Source organism: Pagrus pagrus (assembly GCF_965226575.1).
Source record: "Pagrus pagrus genome assembly, chromosome: 1".
Classification (NCBI taxonomy): Eukaryota; Metazoa; Chordata; class Actinopteri; order Spariformes; family Sparidae; genus Pagrus; species Pagrus pagrus.
In genome coordinates this window covers 16,571,496-16,594,497 of record NC_140185.1, presented here as the reverse complement: position 1 = coordinate 16,594,497, position 23,002 = coordinate 16,571,496, and the positions used below count along the sequence as shown (strand labels likewise).

Here is a 23,002-nt window from a genome sequence, read left to right as displayed (position 1 = left end):
GTGGATGTCTCCAAATTACTCTTTCTGTCCAAAACCTAAAGATATTCAGTTTACAATCACTGAAGAAGAAGAAAAGCGTCAAATCAGCTGATCCCCGCATGACTCGATCTACTGAAAATAAACTAAGACACCTGTTTTGATAATCTGTTCATCAGTAGATTCATATTTAATATTAATATTTGCTGAACTCTGCTGATTTGCTTTGTTTTATGGGACTTTAAAGGGGCACTATGTAGTTTTGGAGAAGAAATTCAAACTCATAACTTTATTATTTACAATATTAATGAGGTAATAATACAAACTCAGAAATGTTATTTTTTTTCCTTAACTGAATAAACAAGCTGTTCTCAGAGGAAAATAAATGAGGTCCCCAGAACACTGTTTGAAGCTAGAAAGGTGGCAGGGTCCGCCACATATAAACAAAGAGAAACAGTATGAAACTGTGTTGTCCTTTGAGGTCAGTTTGTTTATTCAGTCACGAAAACATAGATAGTTTATTTAGTTTGTTGAGACATAAAACAAAATAAAAATCAGTCAATGAAGATTTTTCTCTTCTGATGAAAATGTCTTCCCCAAAACTACACACTGCACCTTTACACTGGATATCTTTCATTTTGTTGAACTGTTCTGCATTTGTCACCCTTGTCTCTGGGATTTAGTAAAGACATATTAGAGACAAATAAAGACAAAAAGACAGAATAATCAATAATTAAGATAACTGTTAGTTGCAGCCCGTGAGTCACTTATCGCATTTAAAACAGAGGAAAGCAGCAAACGTTGGCATTTTTGCTTGACAAATGACTTAAATGTTGATTAAAAGTTGCTCTGACAGTTTCAGCTCCATCTGATGCAATGTTACATCTGCAACTGACAAAGTGAGTTTGCATATTTACCCTGCAGCACATCCTTCTGCATGACTACAGGGGAAATAGGCCTTTCTTTTTTTTTTCTTTTTAAAGAGATCAAGCTACACATCTCGACTGAGAGCCATGTTTTGATGTTTTCGGTGTGAGGCAGGACAGTTTGGAGGCAGGAGACTGAGAGGATCACATTACTGCTGAGAAAGAGGCTGCAGGGCGTCACCTCCACAACCACCTCACATCCAACAACTTTGATCACACAACATCTGTCACCCAAAGTGTTTTCTTCACACCAACACTGAGCTTACTCATCACACCTCTCTGGGTTTAGGTTGCATGTGTGGTTGATTTTTTAAAAAAAGAAGAAGAAGAAAAGAAGAAGATCATTTCTGTCTCTCATTTGCATGATTTATGTCCGGAGGGGGAAAGACTGAATCAGCAGAATATGTCATTTAATTTGAAGAAAAGTCTGTGACGCATTTTCATTTGGTTTATAGTCACATTTTGTGGGCGGGACGGGGCTCATCATGCGGGCTAAAAAAAAAAAAAACGCTGCTAACGTTGCGTTACAGCGGCGGGGGTGTGATAGTAGAAAAGCTGCGGGATCGAACGTGCCAAGCGTTTTTTTTTTTTCTTAGTTGCGGTGTAATCCTCCGCAGGGAGCCGGTAAACAGAAAGCAAAGGGAAATCTGCAGAGTTCAATGTCGCTGCTGCTGCTGCTGCTGCACAGTCCGCACCGAGCTGCCGTCCGCCTGCACAGAGACACTGTCAACACGCTCCGCCGTCCGCCACACTGCGGGGACGGACGAGAGGGGAGCCGAGCGCCTTCTCATCCGTCCCCGCAAAACAAAACCAGAGACAAACCCGAGTAATAATGAGACATGAGCCGTACCCACCGTCTGAGCAGGGGATTTTGATGGGAGATTCCTCACTTTCTATCAGATGCAAGCCGCCATATTCGCTGCAGCTCCGCGCATGTCCACCACGCAGTGCTCTAATTCATATTTTTCCACTGGAGGTGAAAAAAAAAAAGAAAGAAAAAAAAAAAAAAAGGAGAAGAAGCCCACAGAGAGACAGAGGAGGGGAAATTATTAATTAGTCCTTTGATTTAGATGGGTTTTGCTTCGTGTCGGGGTTTGGTAATAAACTGCACGTCGCGTGGGAACGAAAATTGGAAAGTGTGTTTCCTGTTTGTGGTGAAGGAGGAGAGCGAGGGAGGAGATGGAGGAGCAGGAAGGTCAGAGTGGTGTTAGGGAAACACACCGAGGACAAAACACACTGTCTGTTGTTACGGTAGATGAGATAACAGGCCACACAGAGGCACAAACTGAGGAGGGCAACATGAGGAGATTATTACTGGACTGGTTTATTATTAATGATGGAGGAAGAACCAAATATACTTTGTATGCTTTTAAAAGTACTAATACTACAATGTAAAAAATACTCAAACAGTCCAGTTTTTACTTTAATACCAAATGTTACTCAGTCACGTAGTACTTGAGTAAAAGTCTTAAAATATCTGATATTAAATGTACAAAAGTAAAAGTAAATCATACATATATTTACATGTATTTACTGTATACTTTGGGGCGATTGACTATCAGTCTGGACGATTATCGAATTCAATATTCAACATTTTTCTGATAATTCTTCTTTTTAAAAATCTGTTTGCTGGTTGATTTGTGTAATCTGCAAAGTAACTAGTAACTTTGGTTATCGAATAAATGTAGTGGAGTAAAAAGTGCAATATTTACCTCCAAATCGTAGGGTGGAAGTATAAAGTACCAGAAAATGGAAATACTCAAGTAAAGTACCTCAGAATTGTACCTAAGTATAGTACTTGAGTAAATGTACTTACTTACATTACATCACTGGTAATAATAGGCCACAATGAAGCAGCCAAATTTATGAATACAACGTGGGGAGATCAACACTGGATCAAAAGTAATTTTCTGGCAAAAGAAATGTACTTAAGTATCAAAAGTACAAGTAAAAGTAAATTATGCATATATTTACATGTATATAAACTGTATATTTTGGGTCGATTGATTATCAGCCTGGACCATTATTGAACTCGATATTCAACATTTTTCTGATAATCAAGAATGTGTTTTCTTTTAAAATATCTGATGCAATTGATTTATGTAATCTGCAAAGTAACTAGTTACTAAAGATAACAAATAAATGTTGTGGAGTAAAAAGTACAATAATTGCCTCCAAATTTTAGTGAAGTGGAAATATGTAGTACCAGAAAATGAAAGTACTCAAGTAAAGTACAAATACCTTAAAAGTGTGCTTAAATATAGTACTTGAATAAATGTACTTAGTTACATTCCATCACTGGTAATAATAGACCACAATGAACCAGGAAAACAATATGAGGAGATTATTATTAATGAGTTCCAAATATACGTTTTATGCTTTTAAAAGTACTAATACTACAATGTAAAAAATACCAATAGTCCATTTTTTTCAAGTGTAATTAGCAAATTGAGCTTAGCATCATAAGTAAAAGTACTCATCCGAGAGAGATTGTAACTTCATTAGATCAATTAAGATTAGTATTGAGGGAGACTACTTAATATTCTGTTGCATCCAAAGCTGTAGCCAGGATTTTAGAAATACTGAGGTCAAGTACCCAAAAGTCATACATGAGTAAAAAAGTAAAAATATTGTGTTAAAATATTACTTTGGTAAAAGTGAAAGTCACTTATACAAATAGTACTGGAGTAAAAGTCTTAAAGTATTTGATATTAAATTTACTCAAATATCAAAAGTACAAGTAAAAGTAAATTATACATATATTTAGTATAAGTATATAAACTGTATACTGTGGGTCGATTGATTACTGGCCACAATTATCAGATCCGATATTTTAGCATTTTTCTGATTATTGGAATTAACACAAGTTAATTTAAACATGCACTCATTTGGCTCTGACGCAGCATGTAATCCAAAAACTAACTAGTAACTAAAGTTTTCAAATAAATGTAGTGGAGTAAAAAGTACAATCTTGGCCTCCTAAATGTAGCAGAAAATGGAAATACTCAAGTAAAGTACATGTAACTCAAAATTGTTTCGTATTGTTTCGTCAAGATTGCTTTCGTAAAAAGTACTTTGACATCAGATGAAACTCTAACTAATGCTAACTCTAGTTCATTTGCAGTTTTTCTTGAGCACTGTCTAAAACCAGCAACATACAAATAATAAATCTGATTTCACTGGGATGAGTAAAGTTGGTCTTATTTTATGTTAAACTGTTTGTTTGTGGCATCTTAATATGTAAACAAAAGAGTAAAAATGCAATATTTACCTCTGAGCTGTGGAGTGAAAGTATATGTAAGCATAAAAGGAATACTCAAGGAAAGTACAAGTACCTCAAATGTGTCCCAGTTACAGTACTGGAGTAAATGTACTTAGTTAAATGATATAACTGCAGATTAAAACATTAAAGACAACAATATTAATGAATAATAAATATTGTGTCTAAAAATATATCTATATGCTCCAAAACTCCATATATATTCTGTGTATATACTGTATATATGTCCTCAAATGAAGGAGCTCAGTGTTTTCCAGCAGTGATACTGTCACTGACAAAATGTGAAATCATTTCTTTCAAGTCTCGATCTCTAAATATTCAAACACTTTTCTCTCAAATAGCAAATGTGGCATCAAATGTAGGTGAGAAACTTTTTCTTTGGCGACGAATCGGACCAAATGTTCCACATTTTATGAGTGTGACTCTGCACCGAGTTAAATATAAAATGTCACCTCGTATCTGATGATAATATTCAACGGTAAGAGTGAGTCACGCTGGTCACACACGGTCTCAGCATATAGGCCACGTGTGAAAACTTAAATAGAGGTACAAATCTATGCACTTGTACACTTGCAGCTTTACACTCCACCGCCTTCCAGACTAAATTAGCTCTACATTTATCTGACGGCTGCTCACTTTAGCCTGAAAGATTTGAAAACACAATAAATGACAATCTGAATTATGCACTGCTAAAGCTCAATCCATTCAACAGTACATTAAGTGCTTATTTAAGCTCCGTCTCAGCCAGCTGCAGCATTAAAAGCATCAGCGACACAATCCAGAATATATTTAATGATATTATGAAAAGGGACATTCTGTAATTTACTAAAGTGTGGTTTTGATAGAGGACATTAAGCTTACGTGCACACATGTGGATTAGGGATCGACCATTATGACTTTTTCAGGGCCGATACCGATTATTAGAAATAAAGGAGACTGAAAACCCAGATTTGACACCGATATTCATTTGCAGTAAAAAAAAAATCATTTTGTGTCAAAATTTTGAGAAACCAGTTTACTCAAGTACTGCTCTTAAGTACAATTTTGAGGTACTTTACTTGAGTATTTCCATTTTCTGCTACTTTATACTTCCTCTCCACTGCGTTCATTTGATTCATTTAGTTACTAGTTACTTTGCAGATTCAGATTATTCAGTGATTATAGGCTGTTATCTGTGACGTGTTAGATTGTGTGTGAGGATGCTGCATCAGAGCCAAAACAGCACATTTTTAAATTAATTTATTTTGTCAGCATCTGACAGAAAAATCACAGATAATCGAAAAATGCTGAATATTGGCCCTGATGATCAGCCGGGCCGATGATCTGTCTACCCCTCGAGTCGAGTGACTGTTCTGATGACCTGCAGCTTGACTTGACAGAAATAAATGACTTGAGACAAGTCGACCTGAATGACTTGCCTTGTGTTCATTTCATGTTTTCAGTTCATTTTATTTATTTATTTTTGTCTGGCTGTTAGTATGTCACTGTTTAAACGTGATGAGAAGGTGATATCTCTCGAGAGATATCACCTTCTCATCACTTTTAAACAGTGAAGAAAACTCATTTATTTCTTTATTTCTTCTCAATCAGATCTGATTGAGAAGAAATAAAGAAATACATAAGTTAGGTAAGTATTAACTTGTTTATTTCTTTATTTCCCCTGGAGCTGAACTGGTGTTACAAAAGTCTGTTATTTTGAAATAAAATCACACTGATGACATCACTTTACCTCCTCTGACCTATCTCCTGAAGGTCTGTGACTAACTCCACTGTCTCTTTTCAGTTATAAGAATACTTTACTGGTGTTACTGTGAGTTAATAAGCTTTCATTTATGTGTATTCATAGAGTCAACGAGTGATGGAATAATGTGGTTATAAGTTTAAATGTTAGAAAAGGAAGTCAATTTTCACATTTTACATTTCCATAAGTGGATGTTTCTGTAGAATGAATGATATTTCTATTCTAAAAGGAGCAACTGTGACGTACCAGTTTCCCCTTCGATGGTCAATAAAGTATTTCTAATTCTGATCTAATATATTACAAATTCAATCCTTGGGTGCACTTTTTGAACAGATTCGATAAATTGACCTATAATATCATTATTAGACAGCAGCTTGTGTTTTCTCCTTATAAAGCCCAAATACTGCAGGTAAGACTGACATGCTGTCTCCAGGGGGGAAGAAGTGACTTAACTTGGGCCTTAACTTGCAGAAAAAGACTTTGTACTTGCTTGAGACCAAATTGAATCACGTCTGCTCACACTTGTTACACTGTGGTAATGGATGTTTGACAGGGGAACAAAGCCAAAGTTTTTATCTTCTGAATACAGCATGTAAAAACTAATTATCATAATGACAGTTGTTACAAATGTACAATAAAGTTGTGTCAGTGGTGACAGTGAGCTGTGGGGATGTGAGTGGAGACACACACACACACAACACGTGGCCTGTGGAAGAGGGTGGTGACTTGCAAACAGCCTGTAGCTGCGGCGTTTAATGTACAAAATATTTGGTAACACCTGCTCATTACGAAACAGACAGAGTGTGTGTGAATCCAGGGAATTCACACCGATTTCGCCAATTAACGCAGTCATGAAGGGGAGGTGTAGGTGGGAGAGAGTGGAGACGAGCTGCAGGAGGGTTTTTAATCACTGACACCGCACGGACTCACCAAAGAGGGAACATCATCACACACTGGCTGTGTGAAATCCGTGGCTGATTAATATCAGCCATATTCAAGATTGAACACATTATGAGCTGGATTGCATTTCCATCCCAAAGTTTGATCCCACCACAGCTCGGTCTGGATGTAAAAACCACTGCTGGAACGCGCAGACGTCTGCGTTTCTATTGGCTGCGCGCAGCGTCGCTCAGAGGAATGACGATTTTGCTGCTATAACCAGCTGATGCTGAGGCTATGAGCACGGAGCCTCTGAAGAGCTGTTGACGGTACATGGATATCCCGTCATCGGCGTTATGCCTGCGGATTCGGTCTCGTCTCCATCCAGAGGTTGAGTGAGTAGGATATTTGATCGTGTCACGACGCACAGGCCCGGGCTTTCCCCCCCTCCTGTCGCTCCACATGATGTTTCTTCGTCTTCCCACATCATCATTTTCATGGGCATGGTGCTGTGTGCTTCACAGATTGAGCTTTTCTCACCTCACACAGGCGACACATAACATCTGCAGGTAAAAAGAGGCTCGTCGGTTTTTTTACTGACGGACGGGCTGCGGTGGGTTATTCCTCTCATCTTTCATGTGCTTTGCGTGCGTGAATGGTGCCTAATTAAGTTGTTACGGGCACACGCTATTTGTCGATGTTGTTGTGCAACACTGTCGTGAACATCGGTCCGTGGACAACGTTTTAATGTATGCACGGGTTACTGTGTAGGCTGAGAAACGCGTGGACAGCGATGGAATGGTGGTGCGCTCCGCAACGCAGCGAGGAGAGAGACGCAGTTTCGATGCAGAGAGCAGCATTACTATCCTCTCTCTCTCTCTCTCCCTCTCTCACCTCACACACACACTATCTGTCTCTCGTGCACGCGGACGCACGCACCTTGCTTTTAAATTCACACTCGCAAACTCACTCATCCCCGTGGTTGTCTTTGCTCGCAGACGCCAACAGGCGCTCGGTTCAAGACGTATGTGTCCGTCCGCTCTGTCAATATTTTCTGGACTTTCACGGTGATGTTGCCACCTTATTTCCATTTACCAGCTGTCCGCCTGATGGCTGCAAGGACAAGCAGCAGCTTATCAATAAACCGACCCTGTGCTGTACCCATTTTCCTTTTAGGAACGTTTTTCCTAGAGTACAGGCAATAACGCATCCTTGGTAGCTCCAGTTGCAGGCTTTCGAGGTAGATTTCTCTCTTCAGACCGGATGCATTATGGATCTAAGCACTCCTCACTATATCCTTGAATGACTAGCCATGGATGGCCTCAACATCCACCTCATCACTTCCCCTGGAAAGACTTAGCTGTGTGGAGCATACACTGCATAGGAAAACGCCCACACAGGCACATGAGCCAAATCAACATTAAAGTGTTTTTGCACTGGTGAATAAATCAAGTGTTATACAAATGAAGTTGGACTGATACTGTGAGAAGCTTTGATGGTTCCAGTCCAACAGCGTTCGCATTACAAAAGAGGCATTTAATAACCATGGTCAGTTTTTGGATGTGTGACAGGAGGAGATCTGAGCCTTTGAATATAATTGTTCTCGGTGTTCTTGGCCTTTTTTTCTGCCTCAAACAAAATGATTTATCTTTTGGTGTGTGTACATTTAGGACACAGGCTCTTTGAAAGCAATGTGAGGGCTTAATATTAGCACACAGTTTAAGTTATAAGATTGTTCAATCGTGACCCATTTCAACATGTTCAGTTCCACAGTTTGAATGTGGCAGCACAATAGAGCTGTAGGTAATTATACATCGGGTACAGCACAAAGTGCAGCTGGGGCTGAACAAAATGTCCTGATGGTTTTGCAGGTATTTGCTCAAAAATCAAAGTCACAAAATCATCACAACTTTGATGTGATGATGGTGCTAGATTAACCAAAGTAAATCCGATTCATCCTGAGGATGCTAACATTAGCTAATTAGCACAAAACACAAAGTATAGTTGAGGCTGATGCGAATGTCCGTATTGTTTTGCAGGTATTTGCTCAAGGCTCAGGGATCATTTATTTGTCACTCTGTAACATTGGATTGTCTGAGTAAAGAAGCTGCTCTTTAGTCTGGTGGTACAGCAGCGGATACTACTGTATCTTTTGCCAGATGGCAACCGGGCGAACGAAGTACGCTACATTAAAATCTCGGCGCCACATCATCCCATGAAAGCTGCTGAGTGGTGCATGAAGCCAAGACGTATAGCGGTATAGCGCCCGGCTAACTTGAACAGAACTTAAATGATTTAATCTTGCGGCTCTTGCAGACTTTGGACCGAATGGCTTAATTTATGCCAGTGAAACGAGTCATTTCGTGGGGCTTGTGATGCTCAAAATATAATTTTCCACTGTTCTACAGCTGCTTCTTTCACAATGTAAGCTTATTGAAAAAAGTATTTTTGGCCCAAATGCATCACTTGACGTTATAATTACACTGTTTGGCCACTACGAAAGTTGGCTTCAAAGCCTGGAGCTCACCAAAGTGTTAGACGCAACTTCGACCCATTGATGGTACTAGGGTAAAATTCAGGGGATTACCATAGAAAATCCAATTCATTTGTTTATGTTAGCTAATTAACAAGTACGCCTGAGGCTGATGAAATTGTCCACAGTTTTGGAGGTATTTGGTCATAAATTGAAGCATTAATTCCTCATGAGGGAAACATAATGTCTGTTCCAAAAGTCACATCAGTCCATCTTGTAATTGTAACATTTCATTGAAAACCCACGGAAGTCAACCTGCCGATGGTGTAAGAGGAAATCAAATCAGTAGAATATAAAGTCTAAGAAAAAGATTGTGCAAACCCACCTACTAGATGTTGAGACATTTTAGTGGATAAGTGAACATTTTTGACTGACTGGTGGCACTAAAGCAAATGTCACACAATGCATCGAATATCTTTTGAGATATTTCACTAAAAATAAAAAATGTCTCATGGTTCCCTGAGACAAAAAGTCAGTGGATCACCAGAGTGATTCATCTTCTGGGGGGCCATCAGCGTCTGTTCAAAATGTCATGACAATACATTAAAATAGTTGTTGAGACATTTCACTAAATCCTTGAAAGTTCTTGTAAGAGGATGACCAAATCAGTAGGATGCATTGTCTAAGGACCATGAATGTTTGTACCAAAAATTGTGCCAACCCATCAAATAGTTGTTGAGACATTTCACCAAAAAAACAAAATGTTTTTTTGGTGCCACAGAAGGAGGATTCATCCTCTGGGAGTAATCAGTGTCTGTACAAAATGTTATAACAATGCATCCAATTGTTGAGGTATTTCAGCCTGGTCCAAAGCGGTGGACGCACTGATCGCTGGGGAACTACAAGGTTAGACTTGTGTAAAGCAGGCAGGGCTTAAAGTGCTGCCAGCCATTACACATTCCCTGATGACTCTCACCCTTGGAGCATCCTCCAGACTGAATGCATGGCTGTTGGGAAATGATGGGACAGAAAGAGTGTGGGGAAGTCATGCTTAAGTCATTCATGATTTAAATATGTCCTGAAGGAAATGCCTTCCTGTGCAATGTGCATGTCCTAGTTAGCTGCCATCTGTGCCAGGAATACCACCAGCATGCTACTGCCTGTGCAAGGAATGATGGGAAGTCGGACCTTGGAATGACCTTTCGACAGCATGAATAACATCTCGCTTCTCTGTTTTGTCTCTGCTCCTCCAGGTACGACCGTGTGGAGGTTTGGATAGAAGCACTAGACGGACAACCTCAAGACATGGAATAAAGGGAATTTGGAGACAACTGAAAACACTTTGAGTCAGATCCATAAATAAAAGAAACTGACATTTTAAAAAAAGGCTTGAAGATAGCTGTAGGGTGAGGAGGAGAGAAGCTGAAGTAGAAGAGGAGTGAAGATGGGGTGTGCTTCGACGCTCGCCACCTTTCGTCTGGACTCTACAGTTCACTCAGTCAGCCGCCGGACAAAGCAGGAGTCGCCTCGCTAAAACCAGAGCTGCTCATTTCACCTGCTGGAGGAGCCCCCACCCTCGGTGATGTGATGAATAAGTTTGAAGTCCTTGGCATTGTGGGAGAAGGTGGGTGATGTCACACAGCGGATTTTACTGCATTTTTGTGAGGATTGTACGTATGTGTTGTTAACTGAACTGTGATCCTGGTGATCAGGAGCACCGAGGTCACATCGATGGGAATGTGGGCGTTTTAGCAACCTAAGGTGCATTTTGCTTCATATCGGTGTTGTCAAATCTTGTATCTCCAACATGTCCCCTTTAGAGGAGCTTAGCATTTCTTACACAATGCAGAGGGTTGTTAACTGGCTTTAAGAGCCTGAGAGGTTGTAGAAGTTTCTGATAAAGTAGCACATAATCCTGTCCTCAGTCTGTGCTCACAAAGAAAACAACAGCATTAGTCATTTGTTTACCATGCATTCTCAAGTAGTTTCCAGGGCCTCTGTTTACCTCGACTGCAGAGAGAACCGAGCCTTCATGTGACAGGACAAGACTTTATTCGCCAGTTGAATATCGAATCAGATTTTTTGTAAGAATGATCTGCCTTAGTTTTAATTTGCTGTTGATGCCAACTCAAGACATCCTCCATGATCACCTGTTTGTCTTGATAGTGTAAGTTGCCACCGCACTATTTTTATCACGTCGAACTCACGACTCTGCTGCTGCGAGTCTCTCTTCTCGAACAGAAACACTCTTCTTATTCCCTTATTATTTCCAGTTGCTTCCACTTTTCTGATTTTTTAAGCATTGTTAAGTTACCATCAATGAAATGCAACACTTCCTGGATTGATGTGTCACATATAAAGCCCTCCAGCAGCATGATTCATCCTGTTAGGGGTAGGCTTTTAACCAGCAGACAACAGTATGAGATTTTCAAAGTACAGTTACTGCCTGAGAAATGTCACAGTTTCACAGTATCACAGTTGGCTTTATGGTATTACATTATTATTATTATCATCATTATTATCATTATCATTATCATTATTATTATTATTATTAGTAGTAGTAGTAGTAGTAGTAGAAGTAGTATTAGTTACAATGACCCTTTAAAGAAAGGGCTTTATTCTTATTTCACAAAATATGTCCTGACAGACATGAAACATGACTAAACTAAACTATGTTCGTGGCTCTCTGTTATTCTTATAATCTGAGCAGGGCATGCAGAGTGACACTTTTCGCAGGAAGTCCATCAATTAATGGAACTTGGGATCCTCGTACTTATCTGCATCTTAAAATCAATACAATACAATACAATACATATATACAATTTAAGTTTCACTTTTGGCCCTTCAAGGGAAAAAGTTTTGCACCCCTGGTTAAGAGCATATGGTCAATTTTCTAAATAAAACACCCTGTACAGACTCAGGATCTACACAGCACAACAAAGTTGGAAATATTAACAATAAACACGCTTAAAACAGACAAACAACAAAATGATTTAACTGTGTAGCCTAAGCTACCCAGCCATGACAGATGCAAAAAAATGAAAGGAAAAATGACAAGACAAACAACAACTTATGTTAGCATCCACCGCTTCCTAGCTAACATTGTGTTACATGATAACAGAAAAGGTGTAAATGAATTGTAAAATATCAACGTAGCTGATCTTGGACATATTTATTTAATGGATGTAGGATAATCAAACGGTAATTTAGTGAGACAAGTGGTTGAATGTTAACGTCAGCTAATGGGTTATCACTTTTGTTTTAGCTGATATATAACCTGATGTCCCTCCAGATGTTCACCATCTGTCACCTTAAAAAAATTATGAAATTATGACAGTTTGTCAGATTCACTATGTTCATACAACCAGCAACCTGGAAGACAGCAGCACAACATAATCCCAGCGTCTGAGCTTCCCGTCTTGAGTGTGACGTAGGAGGAAAATGGCTGCTCTGTGAATATGGCCTATTGATTGTTTGGAGGACTCAGATCCGAAAATATGAAAATAAACATTTTGAGATGCAAGAAAAGTTTAAAATTAATGGCATGAAATTTGTCCTGACCTCACAGTGAAACTTTCCATGAGCCTCGATTGTGTGTGCGGGCGTGCGCTTCTGTGTGTGCTCCTGTGTGTGTGTTTTACTGAAACACAAAAACACTGGTCAACTCTTGCTCCAGTGACTGCATTGATGGGTGGTCAGAACATGAAATAAACGAGGATAAAATTTTAAGTCTAGCGGCAAATGACTCGCAAGCATTAAAGACACACAGGTCCTTCACACGTTAAAGCATGCAGAAATAAGTTTCTTTCAGTCAGCCGCGTCATTTGAAGCTGAATCCAGTGAGCTACACTGACATGCATCCCTGGCTTCACTCTAATGTGATCAGACAGAGTAACCGAGTGTTTATTGTACTGTTGATAATTCTCACTAACTGCGATCTACATCAGTGGCTGTCAGCATTCATTAATCAAAAAGTTAGATACACAAGTTTAAAGCCACAGCAATAACATTTTTCTTGATTTTTCACTTGTCTTTGAGATGCTATGTGTTGAATTTGTTTCTGCTTATATCATCTTTCAAATAATTCTGACAGCTAACGTTAAAGACACTAATTCTTTACCAACTTAAATTTTAGTGATATTGTTAGTCTCCTCATCATAGAAACAATGCCGTCTCCAGAGTAATTCAACTACACTTTAAATGTATGTCATTGCTGTTTGTTTTAATCACATATCTGTATAAATATTGTTCCTAGAAATCGTGCTTTTTAATATCAAAAGTAGCTCTGTACCTGGGAGCCTCGGCTGCCAAGAAAGAGAGGCCAGAAAATCATGAATCAGAGCCGGAGCTAATTCAGAACACTGATGTTGTAATTAGGAACAAAATACTGTATCAGCAGAATTCTTGCAAATGTGACCCAGAATCAAAACAGTGGTCTCATCTAAACCACTGTTTCTACAGTGTGTAACCTGTAGCTTCAGCTCACAGTTAGCTGTACACAAGGGAATGTTAAACCCTTGATCTGGTCTTTTTCTGTATTTTTTACAATCCAACCAAGCGATATCCATTCGAGCCTTGAGAGTGCTCCAGCCACCATTCACCTGACATTTTCTATGGAGAAAGTGCTGTAAACATTTTTACTTCTGGAATCCTGGAGCACGTTTCACCAACATGCAAGCTGCATTTTGCAACATGGGATCATTTCCTCTGACATTTATTTTCACCTGTGTCCATTTGTTTGTTTGTTGGTTGTAAGCAGGATTATGTACTGTTTTATCTGTATGCAACTTGTGCTAATCAGTGGCCACTATAAAGTGACAACGTTAGCTAACGTTAGCCACAGTAAGAACAGAAAGTGAACTAACAGGTGCTTCTTTTGAATTTCAAAGCAACAGTGTAGCGTCTTTTCTGCTACCTCCACTGCTTCACCTTAGCGGCAAGGTAACGTTACCGTAAGGCAACTGTAATTTACAAAACTGGCAATCCAGCTCACCTTTATCAGAGATCTTTCCATTGATGGTATCAGATCCAAAAGGCTCCCACACATTTCTTCTTAGATGGTTTGGTATCATGAATAATTGTCAAAACAGAGCTTGCTACTGTTCCAGTTGTCAGATCAATTAGGGATGCAAATTATAATATAAAAATATGTTAGAAGTTTATTAGTTTGAAAACTGTTTGTAGGCTATATTAGGAATTAAAAGATAAAGTAAACACCAAGTTACAGAAACAAAATAACACAAAATAATGACTTCATTTTAATAGCGGGGCACCCGTCTGTCGCCATTACACAACTGGCCTGAAAAAATCCAACCCATACTGAGGCTGCTAAATGGCTACAATGAATTAACATCAACTTGTACTGAAGGTCTTTTGCATTTTTAAAATTACAGACTACTTACTACTACTTGATTACATATAAGTTCTTATACCCGTATTTTTGATTTTATGTAGATATATGTGATGAGCAAGTATTTTGTAGTTTGTAACAAGATACTTTTTGAGCCTGTCTCTGATTGTCGGTTAATACGTTATGAATCTGTGAAATTCTTAATAATCGATTAACGATTAATCATTAACACCCCTTACATCAATAGTGGCCTATCGGGCAATAAGGCGTGCAGGTCAGATTGACAGCTGGTTGCACTTTTTTTCCTCTAATATTATTCTCATTATTACCTTTGCCATCTTTTCACCTCTGCCAGTTTGTTTGTTGGTTGGTTGGTAGTTTGTGAGCAGGATTACACAAAAACTACTGAACTTGCAACACATGGAAGAGCATGTGAGCTAGCTCCACAGAAGTACTCACAGATGTATCCGCAATTTGCAAGTGAAATTACTTGTGAAGTCATGCTGCAACCATTTGTGATCTGCATGTAATCAGAACACGCAAATTGCCTTTTCGCAGCACCTTATTTCCGTTCATGTCCGTAGATGAAAGGGTATCTTAACGAGATCATGAAGACCATGTTCATTTAATGAACATAAATCAATGATGGCATCTAAAGCAGTTTGAAAAGATATTGAAAATAATTAACCAATGCGAGCCTGGATGAACAGCCTCAAAAAATGTTTTTTCAGTCATAGACCAGGCATCTGAAATATGGATGATCAACAGAGAACATGATGTGCTTAACAAAGACAGAAAGCAACAGGGACAGTGTGTGTGTGTGAGTGTGTGTGTGTGGAGGGTGATTGTTGTCAAAGGTAAAGGCATACGTGTGTGGTGAGTGTGTGGGAGGGTACGTATGCCTCCGCCACCTATTAACTGTTGTTTCTCTGGTGGTTCTCACCTACTGCTCTTGATTTATATGAACATGTTTGTTCGAGGTTTTAGAGGCCAAAACGTAATTAAGACGTTGAAACTTCAGCACACACTCTCGTTGATCTTTTGTGTCTTTCTCTCTGTTTCCCTGTCCAGGAGCATATGGAGTGGTGCTGAAGTGCAGGCATAAGGTAAGTGAGCATTTCACATTTCTGTGGGTCTAACTTTCATTTGAATGAAATTCATATTTGTGCTTTTTCATCCGTAACTTAGTTAAAATAATTCACGTTTCAGTTTGCTTTGTGTACATAGTTCACAATTTACTGTCTTTGTGTATGTTGTTCTTAACTTCTGTAGTCTCATTTAGCCATTTGTTCGTTTTTGAGACACGTAAGAGCTTTATAATTAAATTGTTGGACATTTAATGATGTATTTTATGATGTAGAACAAAATTTGTAAATATCATAAGCCTGTGGAAACAACAGACTTTATTTTAGGCATTCAAAACCCTGACACTTTGATAAGAGGGAACCGGATGTACAAAGACGCTAATTGATTTCCAGGTTTTAGGACTACAGATTACACCACTCTATTGCTGGATAAGGGATTTAAAGGGATTTTTTTTAAGTGTCCAGCTCTATCTTCGAATTACAAAGACCGTTCTTCATTTTAGCTGCCACCTAGGCGAGCTGACAGCTAACCTCGAGAGTTAAAAACACCTACATGGTTATCTAAATGATCAAAAATGATAAAAACACTATATACAAAAACAAATGATACACTATTAACATTAACAATACAAAGCAAACTGTGAATAGTGAAGGATATGAACTAAGTTACGGATGAAAAAGCATAGAGATAACTACAGAATATACTGCAGAGTCAGCAGATATATGTCAGACTACTGCGCAGGTGACTCAAGCTGAGGCTGATTAGAGTTGATTAAACAATTAGCAGTTAAAAGAAAACTATCGACTCATCTTTTGGGTTATTTGTAATTCAAATTTTATTCATTCTATTTGTCATCAACAGTGGTCATTTCTACAGACAAGCAGATACTCTTTATAATACCCTGATGCACACTCACGAACCGGAGTCACATGCTCCTGACCTACCCTCTCACATGGTTTATTGATGTCACATTGTATGCGTGAATCTGAATATTCTCTGAGAAAGACTGGTGTATAACGTGGGGCTCTTCAAAAACTAAATTTATGCCATTAATGTGCTTGGTATGCATGAAAGCAAGGCCTGTTGGTGTGACTCATCCAGCAGTGCCAACCATACGTGACTGCATGGCTCCCAGCTCATGTATTGCTGTGGCATCTTCCTCTACTTGCAATTTCTCTGCAGTATGTTTATCAAGCAACATGTGGTGTTCTGATCCTAAATTGCTAAGTGATTTTTTGAAATAAGCTAAAAAAAGAGACCAAAATAGCTGTAATGTACCATTTTACTTTCACTTTAAATTGAAAAACTGTCAACTTTCAAGCCAGAATATGCAACTTTTGCTAATTAATGGCCCCTATGAAGTGATAATGTTAGCTAACTTTAGCCACAAAAAGTTATACTGACATTTTATTCTTTCAAATTTCAAATGCAACCATTTAGTCTGATACCTCTACTGCTTCACTTGAGTGGAAAGCTAACGTTACTGTCAGGTAACTGTATTTTACGAAGTCAGCAAACTTGATTACCTTTATCAGTGATCTTTCCATCGCTGGTATCAAATCCAAGGCTGTCTTGCATTTCTCCCTGGTTTGGTGCCATGAGTATTTGTTAAAACACAGCTTGTGACTTTTCTCAGTTTTCCGTTAGTGAAGAGAACAACAGTAGCTTATCTGGCAACCGGGTGTGCAGATGAGATTGACAGTCCATCATCTGGAGGATGAGGCACTATTATCAAAAATACCGAAATATCAATCCACATTAATTCTGACTATATGAAACAGTCTCAAAACTTACAGAATGAGAGAATCTTTTTCTAAAAGAGTGTAAATATTAATGTTTACTACTGTCTTCCTGCTGTCCTTTGCCACTGATGTTTGGCAAGACAAGAAAAGTCGTAATTCATTGTCATGTTATAGCCTTGACATACATACATACATATATTTTATAGATATTGTATACAATTTTCCCTGTGGTGGCTTAAGTTTAAAATCCAAGCATTGTGATGACACTAGTTTAAAGTTTGTGTGGTTATTATAGATTAGATATTAGATGATTATGATTATGTTCGAGGGGTGGTTTGAATTTCAAATAAAAAAATGAAAGCACTCTAAAGTGGTAGTTTTTGAGAGTATTGAGTTGAGCAAATATTTTATTTGTAAAGAATTTAACCAGGCTATCCTTATTATTTCATCCTTTAAAAGTTACATAGTCTTAATTTAGGTAACTTTTGTCTTGTGAATTATTGTAATTTTGATACATTATAATTGTAATTCTTGTAATATTTCACAACTTAGTTATAGATGCGCACTGAAAAAGTAATCTACTTACTAATTACTGACTACTTACATATTAATTTAAAAATACAGAAGAACTTAATGGCCTTTTTATGCAACTTCTTTACATTGATATCTAATTTTAGGCCTATAAGAAATACATGGATTGAAATAAGAGATGGATTAATGATTGTTGAGGAGCCTTTTTTTTTTAGGAAAACGTCTGATTTATTTTATCTTGAACTTTTTCTAATCTGGCCCCCAGTTTCATCAACAACTAAGCAAATTTTTTCTCAGATGCACAAACTCTTTTTAAATGCTGCATTACTGGCAGCAGTTGACCACACCACATCTCAAACGTCAGTACACCCGCTGAGCAAATTAAGACCTGGAACTAAGTAGAGCAGCTTTGTGAATACAATGAAATTGACTCACGGAGGCATTTTCCAGACTTGCTTTTGACATAATGTCTGGCATGCATGTTTTAGAGAGCAGGAGAAATATTTTTAGCTACAAAATTCATATACATAAGGGATTACTTTAGGAACAAGTTCAGAGGATAAAAACATCTTTAAATCCATCAATGTTGTTATGAATGAAACACCAAACTGATCAGACAGAAATGGGGTTAATGGCAGATTACTGAAACTATTATTAGCTCCTTTATCCAAAGCCCCAATAATAAAGTGATGACTGAGAGATTAAATCTGAACAAAAGGTGATCCATTAGCAATCACATTTCCTTTTTATAATCTATCAAATGATTGACACATTTTACTTATGAAATTAATTTATCCAAAGTTTGCGTGATAAAATTCAGTGATTAATTAGAAGAGATTCTAAAGGTGAAACATAATCAGTTTAGGAACTGTCTGTACTGTCATCTGTATTTCAACCCATGTCTATTACTTGATTAAGTTAACTACCTATGATGGTAAACACACTGACGCATACAACATAACAATGAAACACCACAGAAATGTTAGTTGTAGTGATAAATCAAAAAAGGTTCAGAAATCAGGGGTCTTTTTCCTCAAACTTGCAAATAAGAGGTGAAAGTATTACATAAACTATTTATTATATAACATATAAACTTTTTAGATAATCACACCATGATGGGTAACTGGAAATAGAAATTCAAGAACCATGCCAGAAATATACCATTTTAAGACGGTACGTCGCAGCTCTGTCTGACTCCAAGACAGACAGAGAAGAGCAGAGACTTTTTTCAACACGTGTATTAAAGCAAAGATGGAAATCACAATTAAAGATAATTTTAGGTACTGGGAGGGAACTGTAGATGCAGGAGTCACACGAGCTGCAAAAATAGCCACTTCCACATTTAGAGCTGCTGAAAATATAATAATATACCAAGCAGTATAATCTTATATCAGCTATCACTTCATTAAGCCTGTGGCACTGTTTTCTTACATCAGATAGGGCTGGGCAATATATATGACAGATATCGTTATCGTGTAATGAGACTACCGTCTGAGATTTTGGATACCGTTTTATCGTGATATGACGTGAAGTGTTGTCTTTTCCTGGTTTTAAAGTCTGCATAATAGCAATATATTATCATGTACCATCAATCATTTTAAGGCCATACTGCCCAGTATAACATCAAACGGGAAAATTGTGTCAATCAAACCGATGCTAAGTTAATAATGTGGCATTGAATACGAAACAGAGAAGATTTGTTAAAGCATGCCATTTTTAAGGTAATGGGGCAAAAATCCCCAGTATAGTATTATAACGCTACTCAAAATGACATTTTTTTCCTGTTGTATTTACATCTTAACTGGAAATAGAAGTATCTTGTTTGATTCTAGCCTCTTTTAAGAACAATGTTAACTAAATATTAAAACACACTTAAACCTCATGGTGATGGGGTCACATGTACTGCCCAAACAGGCTGGGACACCATGAGTGTAATAATTTGCTCATGCTTTTTGACGTATACTCCACTGAAAACAGTACAAAATATAAATATATTATTTATTGCTTTACCTCCTCAACTTCATTGTTTTTTGTAAATATGCACTTCTGCTGAATGTGATGCCAGCAACATGTTTCATGTTTCAAATTGTGACAGGGGCATCCCAGACAGGCTCACAAGCACAGGTGGGGCGATGTTCACCACTTTGTGAAAGACATATTTGTATGAAGGATATGGGCTCTGGAACAAATGCAAATTATTTTCTTATTGACGTTTTACTTAGCATCCCAAACGTTTTGGATTAAGGGTTGTATAAAGTTACGTCTTTGTAGTCTGATTTTATATCGTTCCTTCTGTCAGCATTAGCGAACATAATAAGTTTGTTAAAAACACCTCACTCCACACATAGAGTGAAAGAGGACGACTGTGGGAGGAGTGACAGTTGCAGCAGAGTCAACGAGAGAGGAGAGAATAAGAGATGGAGAAGATGTTTTTTAAATGTTTAAAGCTGCTGCCATCATAATGTGTTTCTCAGAGGAGATTTACATTAAGAAGAAGTAAATCTCATTTAATTTTTTGTGATCATTGTATCAAGGCTATTACTACCTATATTGTATAACAGATGAATTGGACATTTAACTAACCTGAGATGAAACCAGGCTGATTCATTATAGAGTACTGTGAGTGCTTGGTGTTTGCCGTGTGGTCCCTTTTCTGTATGTGCCATTTGTGCATGTTTCTTTCATTTCATGCCCTACATTTATCCATTGACCAAGAATTTCTCTCAACGCTAGGCTTCATGAAAATTTTAAATGAGCCATAAATTATATACACTACACTGAGTGAAATCCTAAGTATGCATATGCTGGCATTCTGCAGCCATGAACAAAATGACATGGAAAGCAGAAAATTACGATGAGAGAGGAGGAGCCGGACAGTGAAAAGCAACTTATCTTATTTTCATTCTTGATTTAGTGCAAAATGAATATTATCTAATGTCAAATATCAGAAAGAAGCATAATATGAACTATGAGCTATAGTCCTTTTTTTTTTTCCATTGTCTTGTAGCATGGGTTTCACAAAATATTACTGTTTCTCCTGCATAGACAGCCCAGTTTTACCGCAAGGGCCGTCTTTCCAGTGATGAAATACTTAGTATTACTAATAACTAAGTATTTTGTCATGGTTTTGGGATTTAGTTTAGTTGCTTCCTGTTCGATTATTTTGTTGATTTTATTTTCTTGTGTCGTGTTTTACTTCCCACTTCCTGTCTGTTGTTTTCCCGCCCTTTATCCTGCACACCTGTGATTCGTTAGTTAATCAACCCCTGCGTATTTAAGTCTGTGTTTTTCTGTTACTCTTTGTTGGTTCGTCTCCATGTCTGTGTCTGTTCCCTGGTCCTTGTGTGTCGTCCGTGTTCCTGTTTGTGCTCCCCGTGGCTTTCTGGTTTGTTCTCAGTTTTTTGTTTTACAGTACTCTTTAGTTTTTGTTGGAGTCTCCTTCGTCTGAGTTTTTCTTGCCAGTGTTTTTGTCGCCTGCCGTTCATTTTGGACTTTGGTTTTTGGACATCGAGCTTGTTATCGAAGCTTGCTTTTCGTTTTTTAACCTGCCTGCAACAGTGTCTTGAGTTTGGGCCCTTTTTTGATCAAATATAACATTTGTTTGTGCTCTGAATAGGGACTTTGTCAGTTAAAGTTAAATGCTGCACTTGGCAGAAATGCTTCTGTACCGTCACTAGTTGTTTGTATGCATCAGCCAACAGAGAGAGAGAGCAACTAGGCCAAAGAGACCGAAGCCTGAAGTTGCTGATTATGACTTTGTTTCTCTGAACTGAAAGCAGCATGAGATGTGTCATCTTGTGAAAAATGAAAGCAAAGAAATTTAAAGAAGTTTGTCACTTTTAAAACACGACAAACTTCTCTTTAAATATACTGTGGCTGAAGCAGCAAGTCATTAAATCAGGACATTTTCTTTAAATTCAGGGTTTTGTCTTAATCTCCTTTTGGTTTAATTGGACCATGAATTTCAATGAACCCTCCTACAAATTCAGATACCAGAAATGAAATTGTCTCGCATGTTAGTCCAAGTATCCAACTAAGTCATGTTTCTAACCTCTATACTGTATATGTAGGGGATTCATGTTCACATGTAGAGCCAGAGACTCAGACCATGACAATAAAAAGCTTTCCTGCAAGAGAGCAGTTATTTTTACTTTTCTCAGCTGGAAGCGGGTCAAAAGAGAAAAGGGTGGCAGAGGGAGAGCGAGAGCGAGAAGCAACGTGTGAGTGTGTGTGTGTGTGATGGAGAGGAGGGCTTGCAGAGGGAGGTATTGAATATGGAGACTGTGCCGATGGTAAATGGGTCACCCTGTTAGGAGTCTACAGCAGACCTGGTTGAAAGAATTACAGACACTGTGAGCACCGGGGCTAAAACCCAACCAGGTGACTCAGAAGAGACTCTAATTGCACTACGGAGACAAGAAATGCATTTTAAATGTGTGCTCCTGTATGAATTATGTATACTTTACAGTACAGTATGTGTTCGATGGAACATTTAATTAGCCGAGCGAATGTGTGCTTCTGTTTGTGCAATGTTCTGCCACTTTATGGAAGTGTTGTATTAGCGTATGTGGGTGTGTGCATGGAGGCTTATGTGTTATCTTGAATTTGTGACAATGGCTCAACCTACACACTAGCCAGTGTTTCCTGGTGCCTATACAGTGTCTCTATGCTGTAGTGACGAAGGGATATGTTAATAATTAGTAGTTGATCAACAGGAAATGTATCGGTGACTCGATGATCTATTAATTGATTAATTGTCCAAACAATTTATCAAGTTAAAAACCCTAAATATCTGCTGGTTACAGAGTCTCACATGTGGCTTTGCTTGATTTTCTGTGTTTTACGTCTACGTAAGTGGAATACTTGATGAGGCATAAGCTTAGGCTGCTTAATTTATTTTATTTGTAAATTATGTAGTGGATGATTGTGAAAATTGGTTCTTAGTTCAGTCATAGTTATTAGTTACTTTTATCTTAAATGAAGTTTTGTTCGAACCGGTCACCAGGATAAAATGTGGC

At 38.1% G+C, this 23,002-nt stretch overlaps 2 protein-coding genes across 11 annotated transcripts in view; one reads left to right on the top strand and one right to left on the bottom strand.

Annotated features, from left to right (window-relative positions):
- The window catches only part of scml2 (Scm polycomb group protein like 2), a 31,984-nt gene extending 30,071 nt beyond the window's left edge, over positions 1 to 1,913 (bottom strand). Inside the window, exon 1 of one of the 4 annotated variants that reach the window (XM_084354620.1) lies at positions 1,757 to 1,913. The gene's annotated coding sequence lies outside the window, so the exon portion shown is untranslated. The remainder of the gene's footprint in view (positions 1 to 1,756) is intronic. The other 3 variants (XM_084354618.1, XM_084354621.1, XM_084354619.1) reach the window with 3 other exon arrangements.
- Positions 1,914 to 6,877: 4,964 nt separating this feature from the next.
- cdkl5 (cyclin dependent kinase like 5) overlaps positions 6,878 to 23,002 on the top strand; it is a 47,985-nt gene continuing 31,860 nt past the window's right edge. For 4 of the 7 annotated variants that reach the window (XM_084353216.1, XM_084353217.1, XM_084353215.1 and 1 more), the window contains exons 1-3: positions 6,878 to 7,197; positions 10,529 to 10,899; positions 15,697 to 15,731. In XM_084353216.1, coding sequence (XP_084209342.1) covers positions 10,863 to 10,899; positions 15,697 to 15,731 — 72 coding nt within the window. In that variant the 5' untranslated portion in view covers positions 6,878 to 7,197; positions 10,529 to 10,862. Of the gene's footprint in view, positions 7,198 to 7,219; positions 7,372 to 10,267; positions 10,310 to 10,528; positions 10,900 to 15,696; positions 15,732 to 23,002 lie in introns of those variants that run through there. The other 3 variants (XM_084353213.1, XM_084353212.1, XM_084353214.1) reach the window with 3 other exon arrangements.